Here is a 20,460-nt window from a genome sequence, read left to right on the forward strand (position 1 = left end):
ACCATATTGTTCAGACGTATGAACCCCGCTTAATGTGTGGTTACCGTGGTTACTACACCAATCGTGTTTGTGTTCGTTTTATTTATTGCAGAAATCTGGTTATTTTTATAAAGGAAATCGTTTACAGAACCGAATTAAAGACATAAACTGTTAGTTAAGCGATCTGATGTGGTCAAATGACAGTTTTTTATTGTTGCGTGAACTGTCCCTTTAAATGCAGCTTGACCGCCAGCAGTTGTTTTTCATCGCCAGTGACTGTGACGTAACTCGCTGGAAGATTCATAACACGCGCGCGTTGGCAGAAGTTTCTTTTGGCAGAAGTTTCTTTTGGTCTTTGCACGATGATTAAGGAGGACATGTCCATGTATCGGTTTCAGGTCGGCAAGTCCCTTTGGCCTGAAATCATAGAAATCCAGAAGATGGAGTCGGAGCGGTTGAGAGCGCTAAAGAGAGGTCCCATCGCAACAAAGTTGCATCGTATCTTCTGTGAAGACCATAGACATAGAGAAAATCTACCCTTTCTAGACTGGTTACATGAACCTGCTCGTGGACGTCAATGGATTGATTGGCGTTATCGGCGTCCTCCGATTCCATCTGAGGAACGGTCCTCGGGCGAGGAGGGCCCGCTCGTAGAAGGTAACGTACTTGATATAGGAATAATGTGAAGCATGAGCCTCCTCGTAAAATGACGTTTTGCGTTGAAGTTTTGTTGGTGGCTAATCTCAGTGGATTCTCTCTCTCCTTCTCTCTCTCTCTCTCTCTCTCTCTCTCTCTCTCTCTCTCTCTCTCTCTCTCTCTCTCTCTCCTTCTCTCTCTCCTTCTCTCTCTCCTTCTCTCTCTCTCTCTCTCTCTCTCTCTCTCTCTCTCTCTCTCTCTCTCTCTCTCTCTCTCTCTCCTTCTCTCTCTCCTTCTCTCTCTCTCTCTCTCTTCTCTCTCTCTCTCTCTCCTTCTCTCTCTCCTTCTCTCTCTCCTTCTCTCTCTCTCTCTCCTTCTCTCTCTCTCTCTCCTTCTCTCTCTCTCTCTCCTTCTCTCTCTCTCTCTCCTTCTCTCTCTCTCCTTCTCTCTCTCTCTCTCTCTCTCTGTTCATAGCTGCGAGATATTTGTTCATGAAATCTTAAAATGATTATTTTCACAGCTGAGAAATTCCCCAAAGACATTAAGGATGGTGATGTCACTTCTACACAACTTCTGTATAACATATTTAAACAATGGTGTCGGTTTATAGAGTGTTTATGATTTCCTTCACAATCACTAGAAGACAACGAGGAGGTGTCTTTAGACATTGACCTGTTTGCCATTGGTTAAACGCATTGACTTTATATGTTGAAACTGGCTAATGTCAGTTCTCCACAGTAATGTAACAGTGATGTCTGTTTGTGACATTTAAATGATTCTTCTCATCCATGTATAGCTAAGGAATCAGTAGGAGATGTCCGTGGGATGTCTTCAGAGAGTGACGTGTTTGTCACAGGTAAAACACTTTTCTTGATGGCTTATGTCAGTCATACACAGCAATGCATACGTAATGTTTTTATAGCTATATCACCCTTGAATGCCTGTACGACGAGGTGATGTCTACAGATGATGTGTTTGTAAAAGGTGATGCACATCATCTTAAATGTGGCTAATGCAAGTTCTACACAACGATGTATAATATATTTAAACAACGATGTCCGTTTAAAAACTTTTATCGAATAATTTCTTTCATTTATGTACAGCTCAACAATCACTAGAAGACATCGAGGAAGTGCCTTTGGACGGCGATGTGCTCGTCTTGGGTAAAACACATTTTCTTTATATGTGGATATTGGCTAATGTCAATTCTCCACAGTAATGTATAATGTAACAGTGATGTCTGTTTATGATATTTAAACGATTCTTTTCATCCAAGTATAGTTAAGGAATCACTGGCTGTCAGGGAGATGTCTTTAGAGAGTGATGTGTTTGTCACAGATAAAACACTTTTGTTCTTTCTGGCTTATGTCAGTCATAGACAGCAATGTAGAAGTAATGTCTATATCACTCGTCGTACAGCCTTGAATGCCTGTACGACGAGGTGATGTCTACAGATGATGTGTTCGTAACGGGTCAGGCACATATTTACATGTGGCTGATGTCATTTATTGCTATGTAAAATGTATAACCGTAAGAACTGTCCCTTAATCATCTTTGTTTTTATTACATTTATAGCGAATACAAGCAAGGAACCGAGCAGACAAGTCAACAGAGAGGTAAATGTCCTTTAGTTTTAATTTTAAACTGAAAAGAGAAGGCTAAATTTTGTTGTATTTTTACACCTACCGACATTTAAGATTCTTCATAGTTTTATCACAATACATAAAGGCCCGGTTTCACAGACAAGGCTTAAGGTTAGTCCCAGACTCGAATGATTGTGTGACCGGTCTTCACTGAATATAACTTGCCAAGAAATATCTTCGAACATATCAGTGCTATTGTTTTGTCTCAAGATGCTCACCAGTAATGTATTCTTCTCTGGCATTGTCATAAAAGCGACAGATATGTCCTGGCTTAAGCTAAACCGTGTCTGTGAAACCCAAAGACTTTACATTTTAACTAGTCACAAAATAATCTAACCCACCCGAGTCCGATGTATACATTATTACAAAACAAATATAACAGGAATGTTATCTGTGAATCATTTTAAACTGCACTGTCATAATTTATTGTATTAATAATTTGTGCTTCTTTTTGGATTAGTGGCAAACAGATGAATGCGGTCGAGCCCCGATGATAATATATCCCAAGAAATATAGGGTAAGACATGATTTTTATGTAATTCAGATTGCTGTGTTTTATTTAATGCGTTGTCTGTGTTTCATTTACATTTAGTCATTTAGCAACCGCTTTTATCCAAAGCGACTTACAGATGAGGAAACATTGGAAGCAATTATAACATCATAGGCAACAAAATACATAAGTGCATCAAACTAGTCCATTAAAGCCTAGCACAGTATACAAAGCTAGTGTTAAATGGCCAGTAGGGTTGGGTATTGTTTTTAGGTATTTATTTTTACCTGTGCCAAATCAATACTTTAAAAAAGAGCCACAAACAATGGTGGCTGATATTAGAGAACCGTATATTCTATTAAAAAACGCAACATTCACAAATAAAGTTTAAGTGAATGTGAAATGAGCATGGACACTAACATTGCTATAAAGATGTTAGTGTTTACCGTCCCTAAGGTAAGCACACGCTTCATACATTTTTTAATTGGATAAAAATATACCGTTTAACCATATTATTAGATATGTTGGGTTTGTATTATCAGAAAAGTGTCTCAATCAACGGCTCCGTCAGCATTTACGAGGCACTGAAATCTGTGTTTTGATTCGGTCCAGTTACATACCAGATCTTCAGTACCCAACGCTAATGTCCAGTGTCTCTTCTTAATACTTAAAAAGCACTTTTTATTTACATGTATTGACTTTGGAAACAGTTGCGCTGGCACTCACTGTAAAAAAACATACAGTTTGTATTCTATGGCTGATCTGAGGTACTTTGTAATTGTGTTTTCTTTTTGTGAATCACTGCAGCTGTACAAGATTATTTTCTTGTTGTTCTTGACAATATTCTCTCGTATTCTTGTTTTAGATTTCATTGACTGATAGGGGTACCCAAACAACATCTCAGGATTTTGGTGAACCCAATGGGGAAGTTGAGGTGAAATACAACAGGGTAGAGGCCTTCTTCAGGAAAAAGTGGAAAGTGGTAAAACGCACCTTCACACAGTGCCTAGGGTGCTCAAATGGATATGACTATTGAGCCTTATTGGGGTCAAGCCCCGTAGTTGATTGATATCAAAGTGGTCTTTGTTTTCAAAATCTGATCATCATGTCCAACGTATTTCCAGTTGGACATTGGTTGGGCTATTATAGTTGCTGTTTCCATCATTTAATTTATTATCCTTTGACTGACGGTGTCCGGGTTTTACGCTGGATATTGCTTGTGGATAATGCATGCTGGATAACTGTTGCCCTTTGTTAATGTTTAGTGTAGCTGGTTGTTCGTGTATGTGTTTTTTAATGTTTAGTTTAGCTGGTTGTTCGTGTTTGTTTATGTTTAGTGTTGTTGGTTATTAGTGTTTAGCTTTTTGTGTGTGTGTGTTCGTGTGTGTTCGTGTGTGTTTGTGTTTGTGTTTGTGTTCGTGTTCATTCGTGTGTGTGTGTGTGTTTGTGTTTGTGTTCGTGTGTGTGTTCGTGTATGTGTTTTTTAATGTTTAGTTTAGCTGGTTGTTCGTGTTTGTTTATGTTTAGTGTTGTTGGTTATTAGTGTTTAGCTTTTTGTGTGTGTGTGTTCGTGTGTGTTCGTGTGTGTTCGTGTGTGTTCGTGTGTTGTGTGTGTTCGTGTTTGTGTGTGTGTTTGTGTGTGTGTTTGTGTGTGTGTGTGTGTGTGTGTGTGTGTGTTCGTGTGTGTGTTCGTGTATGTGTTTTTGAATGTTTAGTTTAGCTGGTTGTTCGTGTTTGTTTATGTTTAGTGTTGCTGGTTATTAGTGTTTAGCTTTTTGTCTGTGTTCGTGTGTGTTCGTGTGTGTTCGTGTGTGTTCGTGTTTGTGTTCGTGTTTGTGTTCGTGTTTGTGTGTGTGTTTGTGTTCGTGTTTGTGTGTGTGTTTGTGTGTGTGTGTTCGTGTATGTGTTTTTGAATGTTTAGTTTAGCTGGTTGTTCGTGTTTGTTTATGTTTAGTGTTGCTGGTTATTAGTGTTTAGCTTTTTGTGTGTGTGTGTTCGTGTGTGTTCGTGTGTGTTCGTGTGTGTTCGTGTGTGTTCGTGTGTGTTCGTGTTCGTGTTCGTGTTCGTGTTCGCGTGTGTGTTCGTGTGTGTTCGTGTGTGTTCGTGTTCGTGTTCGTGTTCGTGTTCGTGTTCGTGTTCGTGTTCGTGTTCGTGTTCGTGTTCGTGTTCGTGTTCGTGTTCGTGTTCGTGTTCGAGTGCGTGTGTTCGTGTGTGTTCGTGTGTGTTCGTGTGTGTTCGTGTGTGTTCGTGTGTGTTCGTGTTCGTGTTCGTGTTCGTGTTCGAGTGCGTGTGTTCGTGTTCGTGTTTGTGTTCGTGTGTGTGTTCGTGTTCGTGTGTGTGTTCGTGTGTGTGTTCGTGTGTGTGTTCGTGTGTGTGTTCGTGTTCGTGTGTGTGTTCGTGTTCGTGTGTGTGTTCGTTCGTGTGTGTGTTCGTGTGTGTGTTCGTGTGTGTGTTCGTGTGTGTTCGTGTTCGTTCGTGTGTGTGTTCGTGTGTGTGTGTTCGTTCGTTCGTGTGTGTTTGTGTGTTCGTTCGTGTGTGTTCGTTCGTGTGTTCGTTCGTGTCTGTGTTCGTGTGTGTGTTCGTGTGTCTGTGATCGTTTGTTCGTGTGTGTTCGTGTGTGTGTGTGTGTTTGTGTGTGTTCGTGTGTGTGTGTTTGTGTGTGTTCGTTCGTGTGTGTTTTCGTACGTGTGTTTTTTAGATTAGATTAGATTCAACTTTATTGTCATTACACATATACAAGTACAGTGTAACGAAATGTAGTTTAGGTCTAACCAGAAGTGCAGTTAGCAAGTGCAGGATATACAGTTAGAATAAATACAGAATACAATAGTGAGAATATAATACAGTGGGCATGGACTATAAAAATATTTTGCAGTAGGAATGTTCTATGAAAATATGACAGTAGGTATATACTATGAACAATATATACAGATGACTATATACTATGAACATTAATGTACAGGTGGATATGAACAGATAATATCCATGTGTTCGTTCGTGTGTTCGTGTGTGTGTGTGTGTGTGTGTGTGTGTTCGTTCGTGTTTGTGTGTGTTCGTGTGTGTGTGTGTGTGTTCGTTCGTGTATGTTCGTTCGTGTGTTCGTGTGTGTTCGCGTGTGTGTGTTCGCGTGTGTGTGTGTTCGTTCGTTCGTGTGTGTGTGTGTTCGTTCGTGTGTGTGTGTTCGTATGTGTGTGTGTTCGTTCGTGTGTGTGTGTGTGTGTTCGTTCGTGTGTGTGTGTGTGTCCGTTCGTCTGTGTGTGTTTGTTCGTTCGTATGTGTGTGTGTTCGTTCGTGTGTGTGTGTGTTCGTTCGTGTGTGTGTGTTCGTGTGTGTGTGTGTGTTCGTTCGTGTGTGTTCGTTCGTTTGTGTGTGTGTTTGTGTGTGTGTTCGCGTGCGTGTGTGTGTTCGAGTGCGTGTGTTCGAGTGCGTGTGTGTGTGTGTGTGTGTTCGTTCGTGTGTGTGTTCGTTCGTGTGTGTGTGTGTGTGTGTTCGTTCGTTCGTGTGTGTGTGTTCGTTCGTTCGTGTGTGTGTGTGTGTTCGTTCGTGTGTGTGTGTTCGTTCGTGTGTGTTCGTTCGTATGTGTGTGTGTGTGTTCGTTCGTGTGTGTGTGTGTTCGTTCGTGTGTGTGTGTGTTCGTTCGTGTGTGTGTGTGTCCGTTCGTGTGTGTGTGTGTGTTCGTTCATGTGTGTGTGTGCTCGTTCGTGTGTGTGTGTGTGTGTTCGTTCGTGTGTGTGTGTGTGTGTGTGTCCGTTCGTGTGTGTGTGTGTCCGTTCGTGTGTGTGTGTTTGTTCGTGTGTGTCCGTTCGTGTGTGTTCGTTCGTTTGTGTGTGTGTTCGCGTGCGTGTGTTCGAGTGCGTGTGTGTGTGTGTTCGAGTGCGTGTGTGTGTTCGTTCGCGTGCGTGTGTTCGTTCGCGTGCGTGTGTTCGTTCGCGTGCGTGTGTTCGTTCGCGTGCGTGTGTTCGTTCGCGTGCATTTGTTCGTTTGCGTGCGTGCGTTCGTTCGCGTGCGTCCGTTCGCGTGCGTCCGTTCGCGTGTGTGTGTTCGTTCGCGTGCGTGCGTGCGTTCGCGTGCGTGTGTTTGGGGGTGATTTCGGGAACTCCTATGGATGTCGCTCCATCAGCTTCATGCTCGCGGACTGTCCATACCCCTGTACGCCCACCTGGTTCGTCCCCAATGAGCGGCAGACGGCCATCTCATAGTGGCAAGACTTCCTATAGGGATGATGACTCCATTTTTGTCGCTGCATCGGACAGCTGCCTGCTGGCATCGGATGCGGAAGACTCCTCTGATCTCCTGTCGTCAGGCAGTCGAGCTCCGGAGGAGACTGACGCTGAGATGTCGGCCATGCTCTCTCGCGCCAAAAAGCGTCGACTGAAGGGGAACGTCTCGGTTACGTCTGTAACCTCCGTTCCCTGATGGAGGGAACGAGACGTTGTGTCTTCATGCCCCAACGCTGCGCCGAATCACTACATTGACCGGGATGCCCTCTCAGGTTCCTCAGTACAAAGCGTGAGTGAATGACTGCCGCCATCTTCCTTTATACCCGTATGTACGGGGCGGAGACTGGCGTGCGCGTGCCATTCGCCAAGCCCATTGGCGTTTTATAATTAATTATCTCGGAGAAGGTCGGTTCTCAAGATCAAACCCCAGTCAGTCTCTCTACACAACGTCTCGTTCCCTCCATCAGGGAACGGAGGTTACAGACGTAACCGAGACGTTTTTCATTGTGCATTTCTATTAATATCAATCCGATTGTCGGCTCGAGGCTCGCTCAGAGCGGGTGCAAGACCTGCGACAAACCGCTAACCCAGAAATGAATGATACAAAGTGACAACAGTAGGCCTACATACTATCTTTCAGCCAATACGTGAGGTGTGACATATCACAATTTGTATAATTAGAAATGAACGCGGAACGGAGAAAGTAAACCGCACAAGGCGGAAAATGTAACAACATTATTATTAATGATCTAGAACAGAGGCCCGTGTGAAGACGTAAACGAAAAAACGTTGTAAAATATGGGCTTTATATACGGTTTCATCGGTATTAAAGTGTGACAAAATGGTCTATTGAGCTGCGTTTAAATGACAAGCATTTAAATGTTTTGATTCTCCATGTCAGTAGGCTACAGGCTTTTAAAAACCGATTCCACTTCTCCGTTTACAAGTTTAGAATGAATGTCTTTCCTGCAGGTGACAAATAAATGTGAGACGTCATAACACTGATAACTTGACACCAAACAAAGCGGAACATCTTTTATAAAAAGCACATTTTGGCATAGTAATGCTCCTAATTTATATAACATTAAATTTTACATATTAAAACACTGTAATGACCTCTCATTTAAATGACAAACAATAAAACTTTTCATATCATCTTTATCAGTACAGCACTTTATAAAGTAAGGTAAAAATCTCAATGCACACCTTTTGCGTTTCGGTAAAGTGTTGGGGCGATTCCTTCCTGCAGGAGGTGGAGGTTGATGGAAGTTGTGTGTGTGAAAATGGGCCATAGATGCTCAATATGTGCTCATTTTGAGCTACTTGTTAAAACATGGGTTCGTAATTAAAGGTCCCATTCACCGCGATCAGATTTTAAACCGTTAGTTAGTGTGTAATGTTGCTGTTAGAGCCTAAACAATACCTGGAAAATGATAAAGCTCAAAGTTCAGTGCCATCCGAGATATTGTCTTTGTAGTCTTTGAAATGCGAATTCTGTCAGAGACTTGCTGGAATCGGACCCTTAACTTCCTGGGTACATGATGTCACTATTCCGAGTGCTTTTAATAACCTCTGCCCAAAGGAATATGCAAAAAAAGGGGTAAGGCCTTCCTTAGAAAAGAGGAAGAGCCTCTGGAGTGGTGTTTGGTAATCAGACATTGTAAACGTTTGACTGAGCTACGCGCTAAACTACCTTCACTTTCATCACAGTCCAACAGCTGATAATAAGAATTCAGCTTTATTATCCAAAAGGCAAAAGTAAGGCTTCTGTTATTAGTGTTAATTAATACATCCCCATGTATGTGAATGTAGCCTACCAATGTTTATACGTGAAGGTTTATAACTTAATCCTGGGTTAACATATACGGGGTATATATAGATAATCCAACGATATTATAGAGCACATTCGGTTTTAAAGGAAATAAAGTTAAATCATGTTGGCTGGGTTTTGCTATTTTCTTTTAAGAATGACACACATCGCAATACACATAAGCAAACATGCCAAGGGTTTTGCACAGACACTGTGATCTCACTCGCTGTATTTCTCAATTCGCATAAAAAACACAGAGCGAATACTAGCATTAACGCCGCATTTGCAACCCAGCAATAAATTAAGAATAAATTACTGTCCCTACACTCCTTATATATTGAAAATGATTCAAACCGAATGAAGCATCGATTGAATGCATCAAGCAAATGTGGACCACTATTATACGCAACATTTAAAAAATCGAGACCGCGCTCATAAATCAACACTTGCGAGTGAAAATCACAAACTCCCGAGTCCAAGCAGATTGCTTGCACACGCGTGCAAACTGGGATTCTACACACGCGCAAGTCATTTTGAGTTTTGGCTCTCAGGGGTTCGGGACACTACGACAATCCCAGTGGCCCCGCTATTACCTGGGACTCCAGTTGTGATTGGCTGTTGCTGCCAACCTCAAGTCGATGACAAAACGTTAGAGAAAAGGTGTGTTTAGAAAAGAGGTTGTTCATGTAATCATTTTGTGTTTTTTTCGATAATGGATGATCAAAATTTGCATGTTAGTGATATAAATATAGTAGAAATGTTACCTGTTCATGTTTTACAAAGTACATAGTTATTTATTTAAGTTACACATAAGCTAAGTGTATATTGAATCATTGTGTACATACACAGTCTCCAGACTCACATTATCAACAATATTAGATAACGTTTTAATATTTTGTTATAGAAATTAAGGTCAGATGCCAAAGACAAACAATGCTAACATACACTCATGACGTTATGTAAAACTACATAATCATATTCCTAACCTTTAACTTTGTAACACTACGTAACACATGGACAGGTAACATTTCTACTATATTTATATCACTTGCATGCAAATTTTGATCATCCATTATCGAAAAAACACAAAATGATTACATGAACAACCTCTTTTCTAAACACACCTTTTCTCTAACGTTTTGTCATCGACTTGAGGCCGGCAGCAACAGCCAATCACAACCGGAGTCCCAGGAAATAGCGGGGCCACTGGGATTTGTTGTCGTAGTGTCCCGAACCCCTGAGAGCCAAAACTCAAAATGACTCGCGTACGTTTAGAATCCCAGTTTGCACGCCTGTAGAATCCCAGCGTGCACGAGCAATCTGCTTTGACTCGGGAGTTTGTGATTTTCACTCGCAAGTGTTGCTTTATGAGCGCGGTCTCTATTTCTGTGTTCGAGTGTGGGTTTTGCGGTTTGTATTTTACGTCCAAGCTCCGTCACTGTGCTTGCGCTGCTGTAATTCACTTGCGCGCTGGGTTCACACGCTCACAGAGTTTTGTCCAAATTCTGACGCCATAGTAAGAGTAGATGCTTTCTGTGTCTACACCAGATGCAACTGGGGTGACAGCACGGCTTGTTCCAATGGGATTGTCACAGCGCGCCGCATCAAGTGGACAAAATGGCAAATTATAATGGGTTCTTATACATTTTATTGTCTTTTGTGCTGTGTCCGGTGAAGAGACCGTGTTAGTTTATCTAATATTTGCAAACAACAAAACCACTGCAAACTTATAAATTCAGAATCAATCAGAAGCTTGTTTCAGAGGGTTGCGTCCTCCGGAGGTCCCATTTACAGGCCATATTGCTGTCTTCTTAAAATAACCCTAATAAACTATTATATTACCCATTTGAAAGCTGTAAAATGTGGAACTCCCAGAAAAAGACAAGACCTGCAAATCCGTATCCACAGTTTTGCAATCCGTACCCACAAATTCATAAAGCGTGCGCACGCTTTCATAATTTGTTCCCACAGTTTTACAAATTAGACCCTAATTTTACCTAAAACGTTTAAAATAATATCTTCATTAATTATGTTTTCATAAACTTTAAATTAGTTAATTGTACGGCCATTGTGCATCTCTATCGTCAATTTGTTAAAACAATGCACACATTGACAAAGTCAATGCACGTGAGCTCCACATTGGAGTGTTGACACTAGTATGCAACAAGCAGATTCGTGATTTCTGTCTTTCAACTTTCCTGTATTTATTGTAACATAGACTAGGTTTTATTCTTCAAGTCCTTGTGAAATTTGACTACAAATAGACTTTGGAAAATTGTGACACGGTGATCTTTGCCAAACCTGTGTCTGGACCAATGTCAGGACTCTATTTTTTTTTTTAATAGAAACAAATGTGCATTTCTTCTATATTTCTCTTTAAAGCTGAAAGACTGCAAAAAACAAAGCTTAATTTAAATATAAAAATGTTTAGTATGTTGCATTGCATCCAAACTATGTCAATTTGATTTCAAACACATTTATTAAAGGGGTCATATGGTACACGAATTCGTTTTTCTCTGTGTCTTTGGTGTGTTACCTTTTTTTTTAACTTTTGAACTGGACTGTGCCTGTTGTTAGTTACGATTATTTGAGCTTGTTTATTGAATTACTTGTTGACTGATTGATAAGGTGTTAGGGTTTTTTCTTCCGTTGGAGTAGTGTGTTACTGAAGTCACATTAAGTTGCCATCAACCGGCAAGGCACATCTTTATATTTAACATACCTTTGTTTTTATTTAATTGTATACTAATATAATGTGTTTCCAGTTTATTCCTGTACTCCATGCAGACATTGCTCTCGCCCAAGACGCAAGGCTTGTCTCGTTCACTCTCACGGCAGTCCCCTTCCACACCTCTGACTCTCTCTGTGGGTCTCTGGAACTGCCAGTCAGCTGTGAGGAAGACAGACTTCATCCATGCTTTTGCTAGCAAGTCTGACATTCGCATTCTAGGCCTTACTGAGACATGGATTCTTGAGGACTCTGCCACACCAGCTGCTTTCTCCACGAACTAATCCTCCTCTCACTCTCCCCAACAATCTGGAAGAGGAGGAGGTACAGGTCAACAATAATCTGAAAAATTCCACACTATTTTCCCTATGCAACAACTATTCATTTGAATACCATGCTGTCAATATAACTTCACCCACTCAGCTCAATATTGTCGTAGTTTACCGCCCCCAGGTCATCTGCACAACTTCATTGTTTGATGTCCTGCTCTCATCATTTCGGGAGGATTGTGGCCCTCTTGTAGTCTTTGGGGACTTCAACATCCAACTGGACCAACCGTGGAAGACTTTGCTGTATTTTTCACTGAGAAAACATGCATCAGCAAACAATTGTCAGCACCTCAGGCCTTGGTACATACTACCCTCACTTCAAACATTGAATTCTCCCCTTTCATCCAACCGACTGACACGTAAGTCACCAGACTTCCCTCTAGCCACCCCACCCTGTCCCCTTGACCCAGTCACCTCCCATTTCCTTTAGGACATATCCAGCACACTCACACCTGCACTCACACACATCATCACCACCGGCTCACCGGCACTTTTCCATCCACATTCAAACAGGCCCAGGTCACACCCCACAGTTATATACCTATCTCTCTCCTCCCATTTATTGCTAAAACTCTTGTAAGGGCGGTTTTCAAACAGGTGTCTTCCTTCCTATCCCAGAAAAAAACTACCAGATCACAAGCAGTCTGGCTTCAAAACAAACCTGTCCGCTGAGACAGCACTTCTATTGGTCACAGAAGCATGTCAAGGGGGAATCTACATCCTTGGTCCTGATTCTGCTAGACCTATCAGCAGCGTTTGACACTGTTAATCATCAAAAACTTCTAGCAAGCCTGTCGTCTCTAGCAATCTCAGCCTCCCCTCTCTGGTTCAAATCTTACCTCTCCGGCAGATCCTTTGACGTGGAGGGGCTCGCTGGCCACTGCTCACCACATGATCACTGGGGTCACTCTGCTTGGACAGCTGCTTTTTTCCATCCACACGACATCCTTGGGACCCATCATACAGGCGCACAGCACCCAGATCTACATCTTGTTTCACCCAGAAGATACCACTGTAGCAGCTCACATAACAGCCTGCCTAGAAGACATCTCAGCTTGGATGAAAGAGTATTACCTTCAGCTTAACCCGGGCAAAAAGACAGAACTACTCGTGTTTCCGGCACACCCCACGGTGCAAAACGATCTCACCGTCCAATTTGGCAATACAACGATTCCTCCTTCCAAAACAGCCAGGAACCTCAGTCATAATTGACGGACAGTTGTCCTTCTATGATCACATTGCAAAGACAACACGATCATGCTGTTATGCCTTATTCAACATTAGAAAGGTTAGACCCTATCTCACAGAGTGTTACGTGTTTAAATATGTGAGCGGGATGATTACGCAACATCTGCATGAGCTATTCATTGTCATGTGTGCGAGTAGCAGAAACCACCAGAAATACCGAACTCAACGTTAAAGACGTTTAATTATGACTTGAGTTACCCGGACGAATACCAAAAACAAACATTGTAAATGTAAAGATTGTCACCAAATCAATGAAATAATCAAAACCTAATAACCCTTTTTACCCATAGCTGGTTCAAAACGCAGCAGCACGCCTTGTCTTCCAACAGCCCAACAGGGCTCATGTGACGCCCCTTTCATCTCTCTCCACTGGCTACTGTTTGAAGCCCTTATCAGATTCAAGTCACTGATGCTTGCCTACAGGACTATCACTGGATCTGCACCGGCATACCTTCACACCCTCCTACACCCCATTAAGAACCCTGCGTCCAGCAAACAAGCGGTGTCTTGTATTGCCCTATCATAAGGGCAATAAATCGCTTTCCCGTTCATTATGACCGAGGCTTTTATTCTGTGAATGCAATTTACAAAACCGTGCAAACAGATTTCGAAACGTGGGCACATATTATGAATTTGTGGGTACAGATTTCATAGACTGGTGGGGCATTTTTCAAAACCGAGAGCACGTTTTGGAAACTTGTGGGTACAGTTTAGAATCTGTGAGTACGGTACAAAATTGTGGGTACGGATTTGCAGGTATTGTTTTATTTTATTGCTTTACTACAGTAAAATTAGTTTCTTTAGTGGACAAAGAAGATAAATGTCCTGGTAACACAATGAAACCGAAAGTGTTCCTAGGTGTTCATCACAGAATGAAAAACGCAACGCAACAGAAACGTACTGTATGTAGCACATCAAAGGCATGGAAAATGAAAATTTGATTTTAAGAGTAACTGTTGTATTTATTTTTACATTTTTTATATATATATATATATATATATATTTTAAATATTATTAGGACGACCTAGCCATTGTAAAGGCCATTGTGAAAATTTGCTCACTTCTGATTAAATCCTTTGGATAAAAGCGTCTGCTAAATGACTAAATGTAAATGTAGATCAGTGTCATTGTGAGATCTCTAATCTGGATCAACCTGCTCCAGAGCTGGTTAGCCTTGCAGACTATGTAACCATGGGGATGAACACAGATTAAAGCCAAATTACTTTCGTGGTCCCTTAAACCCAGGTTGGGGCAAACTAGATCTAAATTTACCTGACTGGCCATCTAAACCACCTTCATGGTATAAGCCCCAGGTGTTATAAGGTAAATGTTGTTTATGATAGTGTCCACCACAAGGGGGCCCCAAGCTGATTTACGCTGTTCTTATTTTCCTTTTTTTCCCTTTTTTATATTTCATACATGTCAAGTCCAAAAATCAAAACGTCTTAATTAATTTATTGGGTAGAAATTTAGTTTCTGTGAGTGGTTAAAAGGTCAGGAACCCCTGCTTTAGAATGGTGTATATTTGGGACCTCTACTAGACTAATATCAGCTTTTATTTTCATGTTTCATCCCTGGGTGATCATGGACACCTGAGGCTGACAGTTCCAGTTCGCCCTCATGATCTCCTCGGCCGGATGACCTTTTTCTATATGCTTTCGAGTTGAATTGAGATAAAATAAAAAAATAAATTTTATGGTATTATGGCCAAATCCTACACAAATTATTATTTTGTCATTATTACTAAGTGACTTAACATCTCATTGGCTCAGTTCATAAAGCCGGATGCTAAATAAGGGCATTCAAATTGAAATGGTCGTTCTGATTATGCATTTTTATTATTCAGATTTGATATTGATTTAACTTAAGTCATATTTTGATTCAATATTACAGATGACTATTTTCTTGGTGACTGTTACTAAATTATGTCTACTAAACTTAATACACACACTTGCTTAATAGCTATATCAGCATATTGGTCAATTTTGTTAGTGTATATGTGAACAACTTCTACGCTAAAATCAGCTTTTGTTTCCATGTTTCATCCCTGGCACACTTGAGGCTGACAGATTCAGCTCTGCTTTAGCCCGATGTGCATCCCAGCTCCGGTTCGGCCTGGTGATCTCTGCCTGATGACATTTCTCAGTAAATGATAACCTATTTGATACATGTGAACCATGGTGGTAAGTAAGACCCTTCAGGTTAAATTAGCTAGTTTTGGTGAACCTTGATTTATTAAAATAGTTCAAGTTTAATGCATCTTAAAACTGCCTAATAACACAATGAATATGAGTGTGCATTAACAGAATAAACTTTGCTTTGTTTTGAATCTTGACTTTTTGCTGTTTTGATATGTTATTAAAAATTCTATATTTATCCCAAAACAACTTGTGATGTTTTGGATTTTTCTTCAGCCTTTTAGAAATGTGATGTACACTAACATTGTTTTGGCTAGCTAAACACATGGTCATTTGTCAATTTGAATTTCTAGAAATTTGTATAAAAAATATCTAATAAAAATATATATTCCTGGCTCATGAATTAAAGTCTATTCCAGATGCAAATTGTTCAAGTATTTAACATTCGAATGCAATAAACATCATGAGCAAAAAAACGTCACCTAAACAACTGAATATTACTGCTGAACATGCACAACCACAGCATCAAATACACACATAGGAATGAATTGTACACCCACAATAATTTGCATTGTTAAATGTATTAAAAAAACATACTGTACAAGTTTTACATCGTATTTAAATCATGCGCAAAAACGACAATAACGTAAGTGCGCGAAAATGCTCCATTGAATTTACAAGTGTGTGAGGCTTCTCCTACGAAAAGTATCGCGAGATCGATTGAAAAGCGGAGCGCAACAAATCCCTCTCGCGATACTCCATTGTCATACTCCGATCGGTTTGCGCAGCGCCGCATGAAGTCGTGTGTTTAGGGATGGGCGATACCAATTATTTTCTTTCCGATCCGATACCAAGTACTTTCAGGACAAGTATCGTCGATACCGATACCGATACTAGAATGAAATGTTTTTATGTGAGTGATTTTATATAGTTTTTTGATAGCCATCATCATTCATATTAAATAAACTGCAATGGACATTTTTTTTACATTTATTAAAAAATACTGAACATTATTCATTAAATAAACAAAGATAACACTGTAGGCTATATAACAAATTCACGTCACACAAAAGTAAATGTTGACATTCTCCTCTTCATCCTGTTTTTCTTTGACTGATCAAAATCTATTTTAGATCAAAAACTAACAAATAATAATATAAAAAACTAATAACAGTCAATGGACTGGAATGCACTGAAAATCAAACCATGGATGTCTGAGAGGCTACAAACACTTCAAATTATTTACATGTCAAATCAGCTGAACTTCAGGTTGAATCTTACATTTAAGTTGCAGTCTTCATTTGTGCTACTAGAGCTGCGCATTCACTGAGCGGGTGCCACCGAAACCTGGATTATTGCCTGACCCAGTGTGAGATCGAGCTCTGTGTCTCCTGTCTTTAGGGATCTGGCTTCTGGAAGATTTCAGCAAGCCTTGAGTGGGGTAATGTGCAATATGAGTGTGTTTTTATGGGTTTAAAGTAATACAGCTTTCATACTGGTTCCTGTGGGGTTTGCTCTGACTTTCATTTGCCTGGTTGTTACAGTATAAAAGAGCACTAGGAAACAGGCTGTGTGTGCGTGACGAGCACAATATATTGATGTTGCTACAATATACAAATGATCTGTTTTTACAAAACGTTCAAGGTCTGTGTTTTGTGACCTGATGGGAGAACTTTGTTTTTTACATATTGTAAATCTGCAGTGTTTGGGCTCAATTTTCTTTTACGTAGATATAACTAGATGCCCTTTCATATATATATATATATATATATTTTTTTTTTTTATTGCTCAAAACTACTTACTGTATATGTAGCATTAATAATCACATGAAAAAAAAATACAACTGTAATTATATATGTATATATATTATTGCTCACAGCTACTTACTGTATACATAGCATTAATAATCACATACGAAAAAAATACAACTGTAATTATATATGTATATATATTATTGCTCACAGCTACTTACTGTATACATAGCATTAATAATCACATACGAAAAAAATACAACTTTAATTATTATATATAAATATTATTGCTCACAGCTACTTACTGTATACATAGCATTAATAATCACATACGAAAAAAATACAACTGTAATTATCAGAGATTTTTTTTTCAATGTCCACTAATATTGTTCAATAAGAAAGTTATTCTTACCAGTGGCGTGGTTCTGTATTCCTGAAGCTTGGCGATGATGGTCTTTTCGCCCACCCGAACAGCCTCATCCATGGCTGTCCTATCATTATAGTCACGGGTGTCCATGTCCACCCCTGACAGATACCAGGCATGCAGTAGAGCATACTCACTCGTTCGTACTGCTCTGTAGAGGGACAGTTGAAACAAAACCATTTGTGGCTCATAGATGTGACCAGATAATATCTGTAACACCCTCTCTTAGCTTTTGTTTGCATATAAAGCCGTTTTATATAAAGTCACTTGCCACAAACACTAAGCCAAGAAAGGTTGATTTGTAGTTTAACGTTCAAGAAACTGTCATAGCGTTGTGTCACATCTTCCAGTGGCATTGCACGGGAGCTCTTAAAATGTGTCTACATTAACAGTCAGTTTGTTAATTGTCAGGACCTGGGCTCAAACTCCGGTCTCTGGTGTAAGGGATAGGGCCGAAGGCAAAAGTAGTATTTTCACCCAAGTAAGTAATCCAAAAGGTGGAGAGGTAAATCCACAGAGTTACAAAATCAAAGAATGCCTCGTGATCAAAAACAGGACAAAACTGAAAAGGGCAGGGTTCACTTTATTTTAAATTGTTATTGTATTTTATTTTACTGTGAAGCACTTTGTGATTTTTATCTGTGAAAAGTGCTATATAAATAAATGTTACTTGCTTACCTTTTTCGAGGGTGCTCCTTTGTAATGTAATGGCATTACTTTGAAATGACAATGAAATAAATATGTGATAACAATTGTGCACAATACAAATTTGCTGTCAGGAAATTATATTAATATATTCTTTCTATTCGGATTCTACAATCTGACACAAATGTAATGGAAATGTAATATTCTGCGAATATAAAATGTATATTTGATCAATTGTTCACAGACTAATGATTTCATATGTAAATGGAATACTATGTTAAATAAAATATGCGAACATGCTGCACAGAAAACCATATAATCTCTGCATGGTTAAACTTTGGGCAGATGAATCTTTTAGGATTTAGGATCCTTAAGACAAAAACTGTGAATCGGTGGGAGGTGGAGCCTGTTTCTCAAGCCTGGTCCCGGTTTTAAGCCCCTTCACAGTGTTTGCTACATCCAGAAATGAAATAAGTTTGGTATTTGTTGGAATTACATGAAAAAGTAACGTGTTTCCATGCAAATATGTTTCATATATGCAAATAAAGTAAAGGTTTCCGAGTAGTCTATGTAGTAATAAGAATAACATTATTATTTGAGTTTATCCATTACGTAACAACAACATTGTGTCCTTATATATCAAATTCAAGTTATAATCAGTCTTTATAGCTGTGATGGTGGTATATTTTGCACAAGCTGTTATTCTGGTTTCTTATTTGCATAGTAAATATTAAGTGCTGTATCATAAGACAACACAATTTTACTGTACGTAAATAAAATTACCTTCAGTTGTCATATTATTGAAAATAAAAACTGCATTCTTCATAATTTTATATACCTTTTACTAGTTTGCAACGCAACCGTTCTGGACTAAAGTGAACTTTACTACGACATTTGAAGTGTACAAATAAAGACAAAGAATCGATTTGATATATTAAGTCCAAAGTTTGGCCATAAACAAACAGACAATATTAAACCCTGGTTTTTCAACCCCATGATATATCTTATTTGGCTCATTTAGATCTTGGCAATGGCTCAGCAGGAATACAAGAAACTTGGTGACAAATTCTTCACATACAAAGGTGTCATGATTCCGCCATCATGTCATGTTTATTCTTGGTCTTGCAGCGGAGTCATGGCATAGCCTTAGGTTTTGTGTGAGAAAGACATGGCTTTGTTTTGATTCTGACCTGCCATGTGCTTTCTCGTGTCTCGTCAGTGTTTCCCGCCCTTTTGTCTCGTTAGCCTTCCCATTAGTGTTTCATTACCTTCACCTGCCCCTTAGTAATTATCCTGTGTTTGTTCCCCTATTTAATGCCCTCTTGTCTATTGTCTCGTGCTCGTTCGTTGTACTGGTATGCTTTACTGTTTCATGCTTACATGCCGTCCATCTCCAAGACTGTTCGCATCTCATTTACACGAGCACATGGTGCCAAAAGGATTGGAAGAAAAAGGAAAAGTACGCATGTAATAATCTATACATTACAATGACTTCCCATTGCTTTCTACTGCATCACTTTTTTCTTCCTAGATTATCTATGTGATGAGAAACCCTAAAGATGTCTTGGTGTCTTATTTCCATTTTGCCAAAAAAATTAAGAGCTTGGAATCTGTAGAAAGCTATGACGAGTTGCTGGATAAGTTCTTCACAGGATGGAGTAAGATCCTTGCAGGACTTTACTTGAGATATGTGCATCATTGAGAAATGTATTATTGTTTAAGGTTATGTTTTTGGTTTAGTGGTCGGTGGATGTTGGTTCGATCACATCAGAGGATGGATCTCAAACAAAGACAAATACAACATCTTGATCCTGACTTATGAAGAGATGATCAAGGTGAGAACTGTTTGGCTGGTTACTCATTCAAGTATTACAAATACTTTAATGCCTTCATCTTTTCTCAGGACCTGAGATCCGTCGTTGTGAAAATCTGTGAGTTTGTGGGGAAGAATCTGTCAGATGAAGCGATTGATAAAGTGGTGGGAAAAGCCACTTTCAGCAACATGAAGACAGACCCCAAAGCCAACTACGAATTCCTCCCTGAGAACGTCACTGACCAGCCAAAGGGACTTTTTGTTCGAAAAGATCAGAGAAAATAGAATAACCAAAAGTTAGGGTGTCATAATAATAAAGTATTTTTATGTTTTATTTGATCACTTTTTAACGGTGTTACAGGAACAGTTGGAGACTGGAAGAACTCACTGACCGTAGCACAAAGTGAACGCTTTGACCAGGCTTACTACGATAGAATGAAAGATCTTCATCTGGAATTTAACTGGGACTTACATTGAAGAAATAATGTGATGAAATGTTGAGTCTAACATGTAGCCTGTTTTCGACCACCAGAGGGACTTTCTCACTAGACAGTTTTAATAAATGTCTAATATAATGTGCAGCCGCAGAAAAAATAAGAGACCACG

At 39.8% G+C, this 20,460-nt stretch overlaps 2 protein-coding genes and 1 long non-coding RNA gene across 3 annotated transcripts; 2 read left to right on the plus strand and 1 right to left on the minus strand.

Moving 5' to 3' along the window:
- Positions 1–242: 242 nt before the first annotated feature.
- On the plus strand, positions 243–14,799 carry LOC306902663 (uncharacterized protein). Its single transcript, XM_079471423.1, has 5 exons — positions 243–636; positions 2,191–2,231; positions 2,719–2,775; positions 3,614–3,727; positions 14,681–14,799. The coding sequence occupies exons 1-5, from the start codon at positions 342–344 to the stop codon at positions 14,705–14,707; spliced, it is 534 nt and encodes a 177-aa protein (XP_079327549.1). The 5' UTR covers positions 243–341; the 3' UTR covers positions 14,708–14,799.
- A 1,396-nt stretch (positions 14,800–16,195) lies between these two features.
- LOC306902668 lies at positions 16,196–18,388 on the minus strand. Its single transcript, XR_013787465.1, has 3 exons — positions 18,075–18,388; positions 17,385–17,547; positions 16,196–16,652 (listed from the first exon to the last, which is right to left on the minus strand). It is a non-coding gene; the product is annotated as an uncharacterized lncRNA (long non-coding RNA).
- A 683-nt stretch (positions 18,389–19,071) lies between these two features.
- On the plus strand, positions 19,072–20,460 carry LOC306902989 (amine sulfotransferase-like; the record flags this gene model as incomplete). The annotated part of the gene is made up of 6 exons (XM_079471909.1): positions 19,072–19,123; positions 19,430–19,500; positions 19,573–19,699; positions 19,782–19,876; positions 19,945–20,104; positions 20,216–20,460. The coding sequence occupies 6 exons, from the start codon at positions 19,072–19,074 to the stop codon at positions 20,329–20,331; spliced, it is 621 nt and encodes a 206-aa protein (XP_079328035.1). The 3' UTR covers positions 20,332–20,460.

This window comes from Barbatula barbatula, assembly GCF_947034865.1.
Source record: "Barbatula barbatula genome assembly, chromosome: 13".
NCBI lineage: Eukaryota > Metazoa > Chordata > Actinopteri > Cypriniformes > Nemacheilidae > Barbatula > Barbatula barbatula.

Bases quoted from the DNA above. Each gene is read 5' to 3' on its own strand.
- LOC306902663 (XM_079471423.1), top strand. From the start codon at position 342: ATGATTAAGGAGGACATGTCCATGTATCGGTTTCAGGTCGGCAAGTCC. The intron at 637-2,190 runs GTAACGTACTTG...TTACATTTATAG, and splicing joins GGAGGGCCCGCTCGTAGAAG to CGAATACAAGCAAGGAACCG. The intron at 2,232-2,718 runs GTAAATGTCCTT...TTTTTGGATTAG, and splicing joins GCAGACAAGTCAACAGAGAG to TGGCAAACAGATGAATGCGG.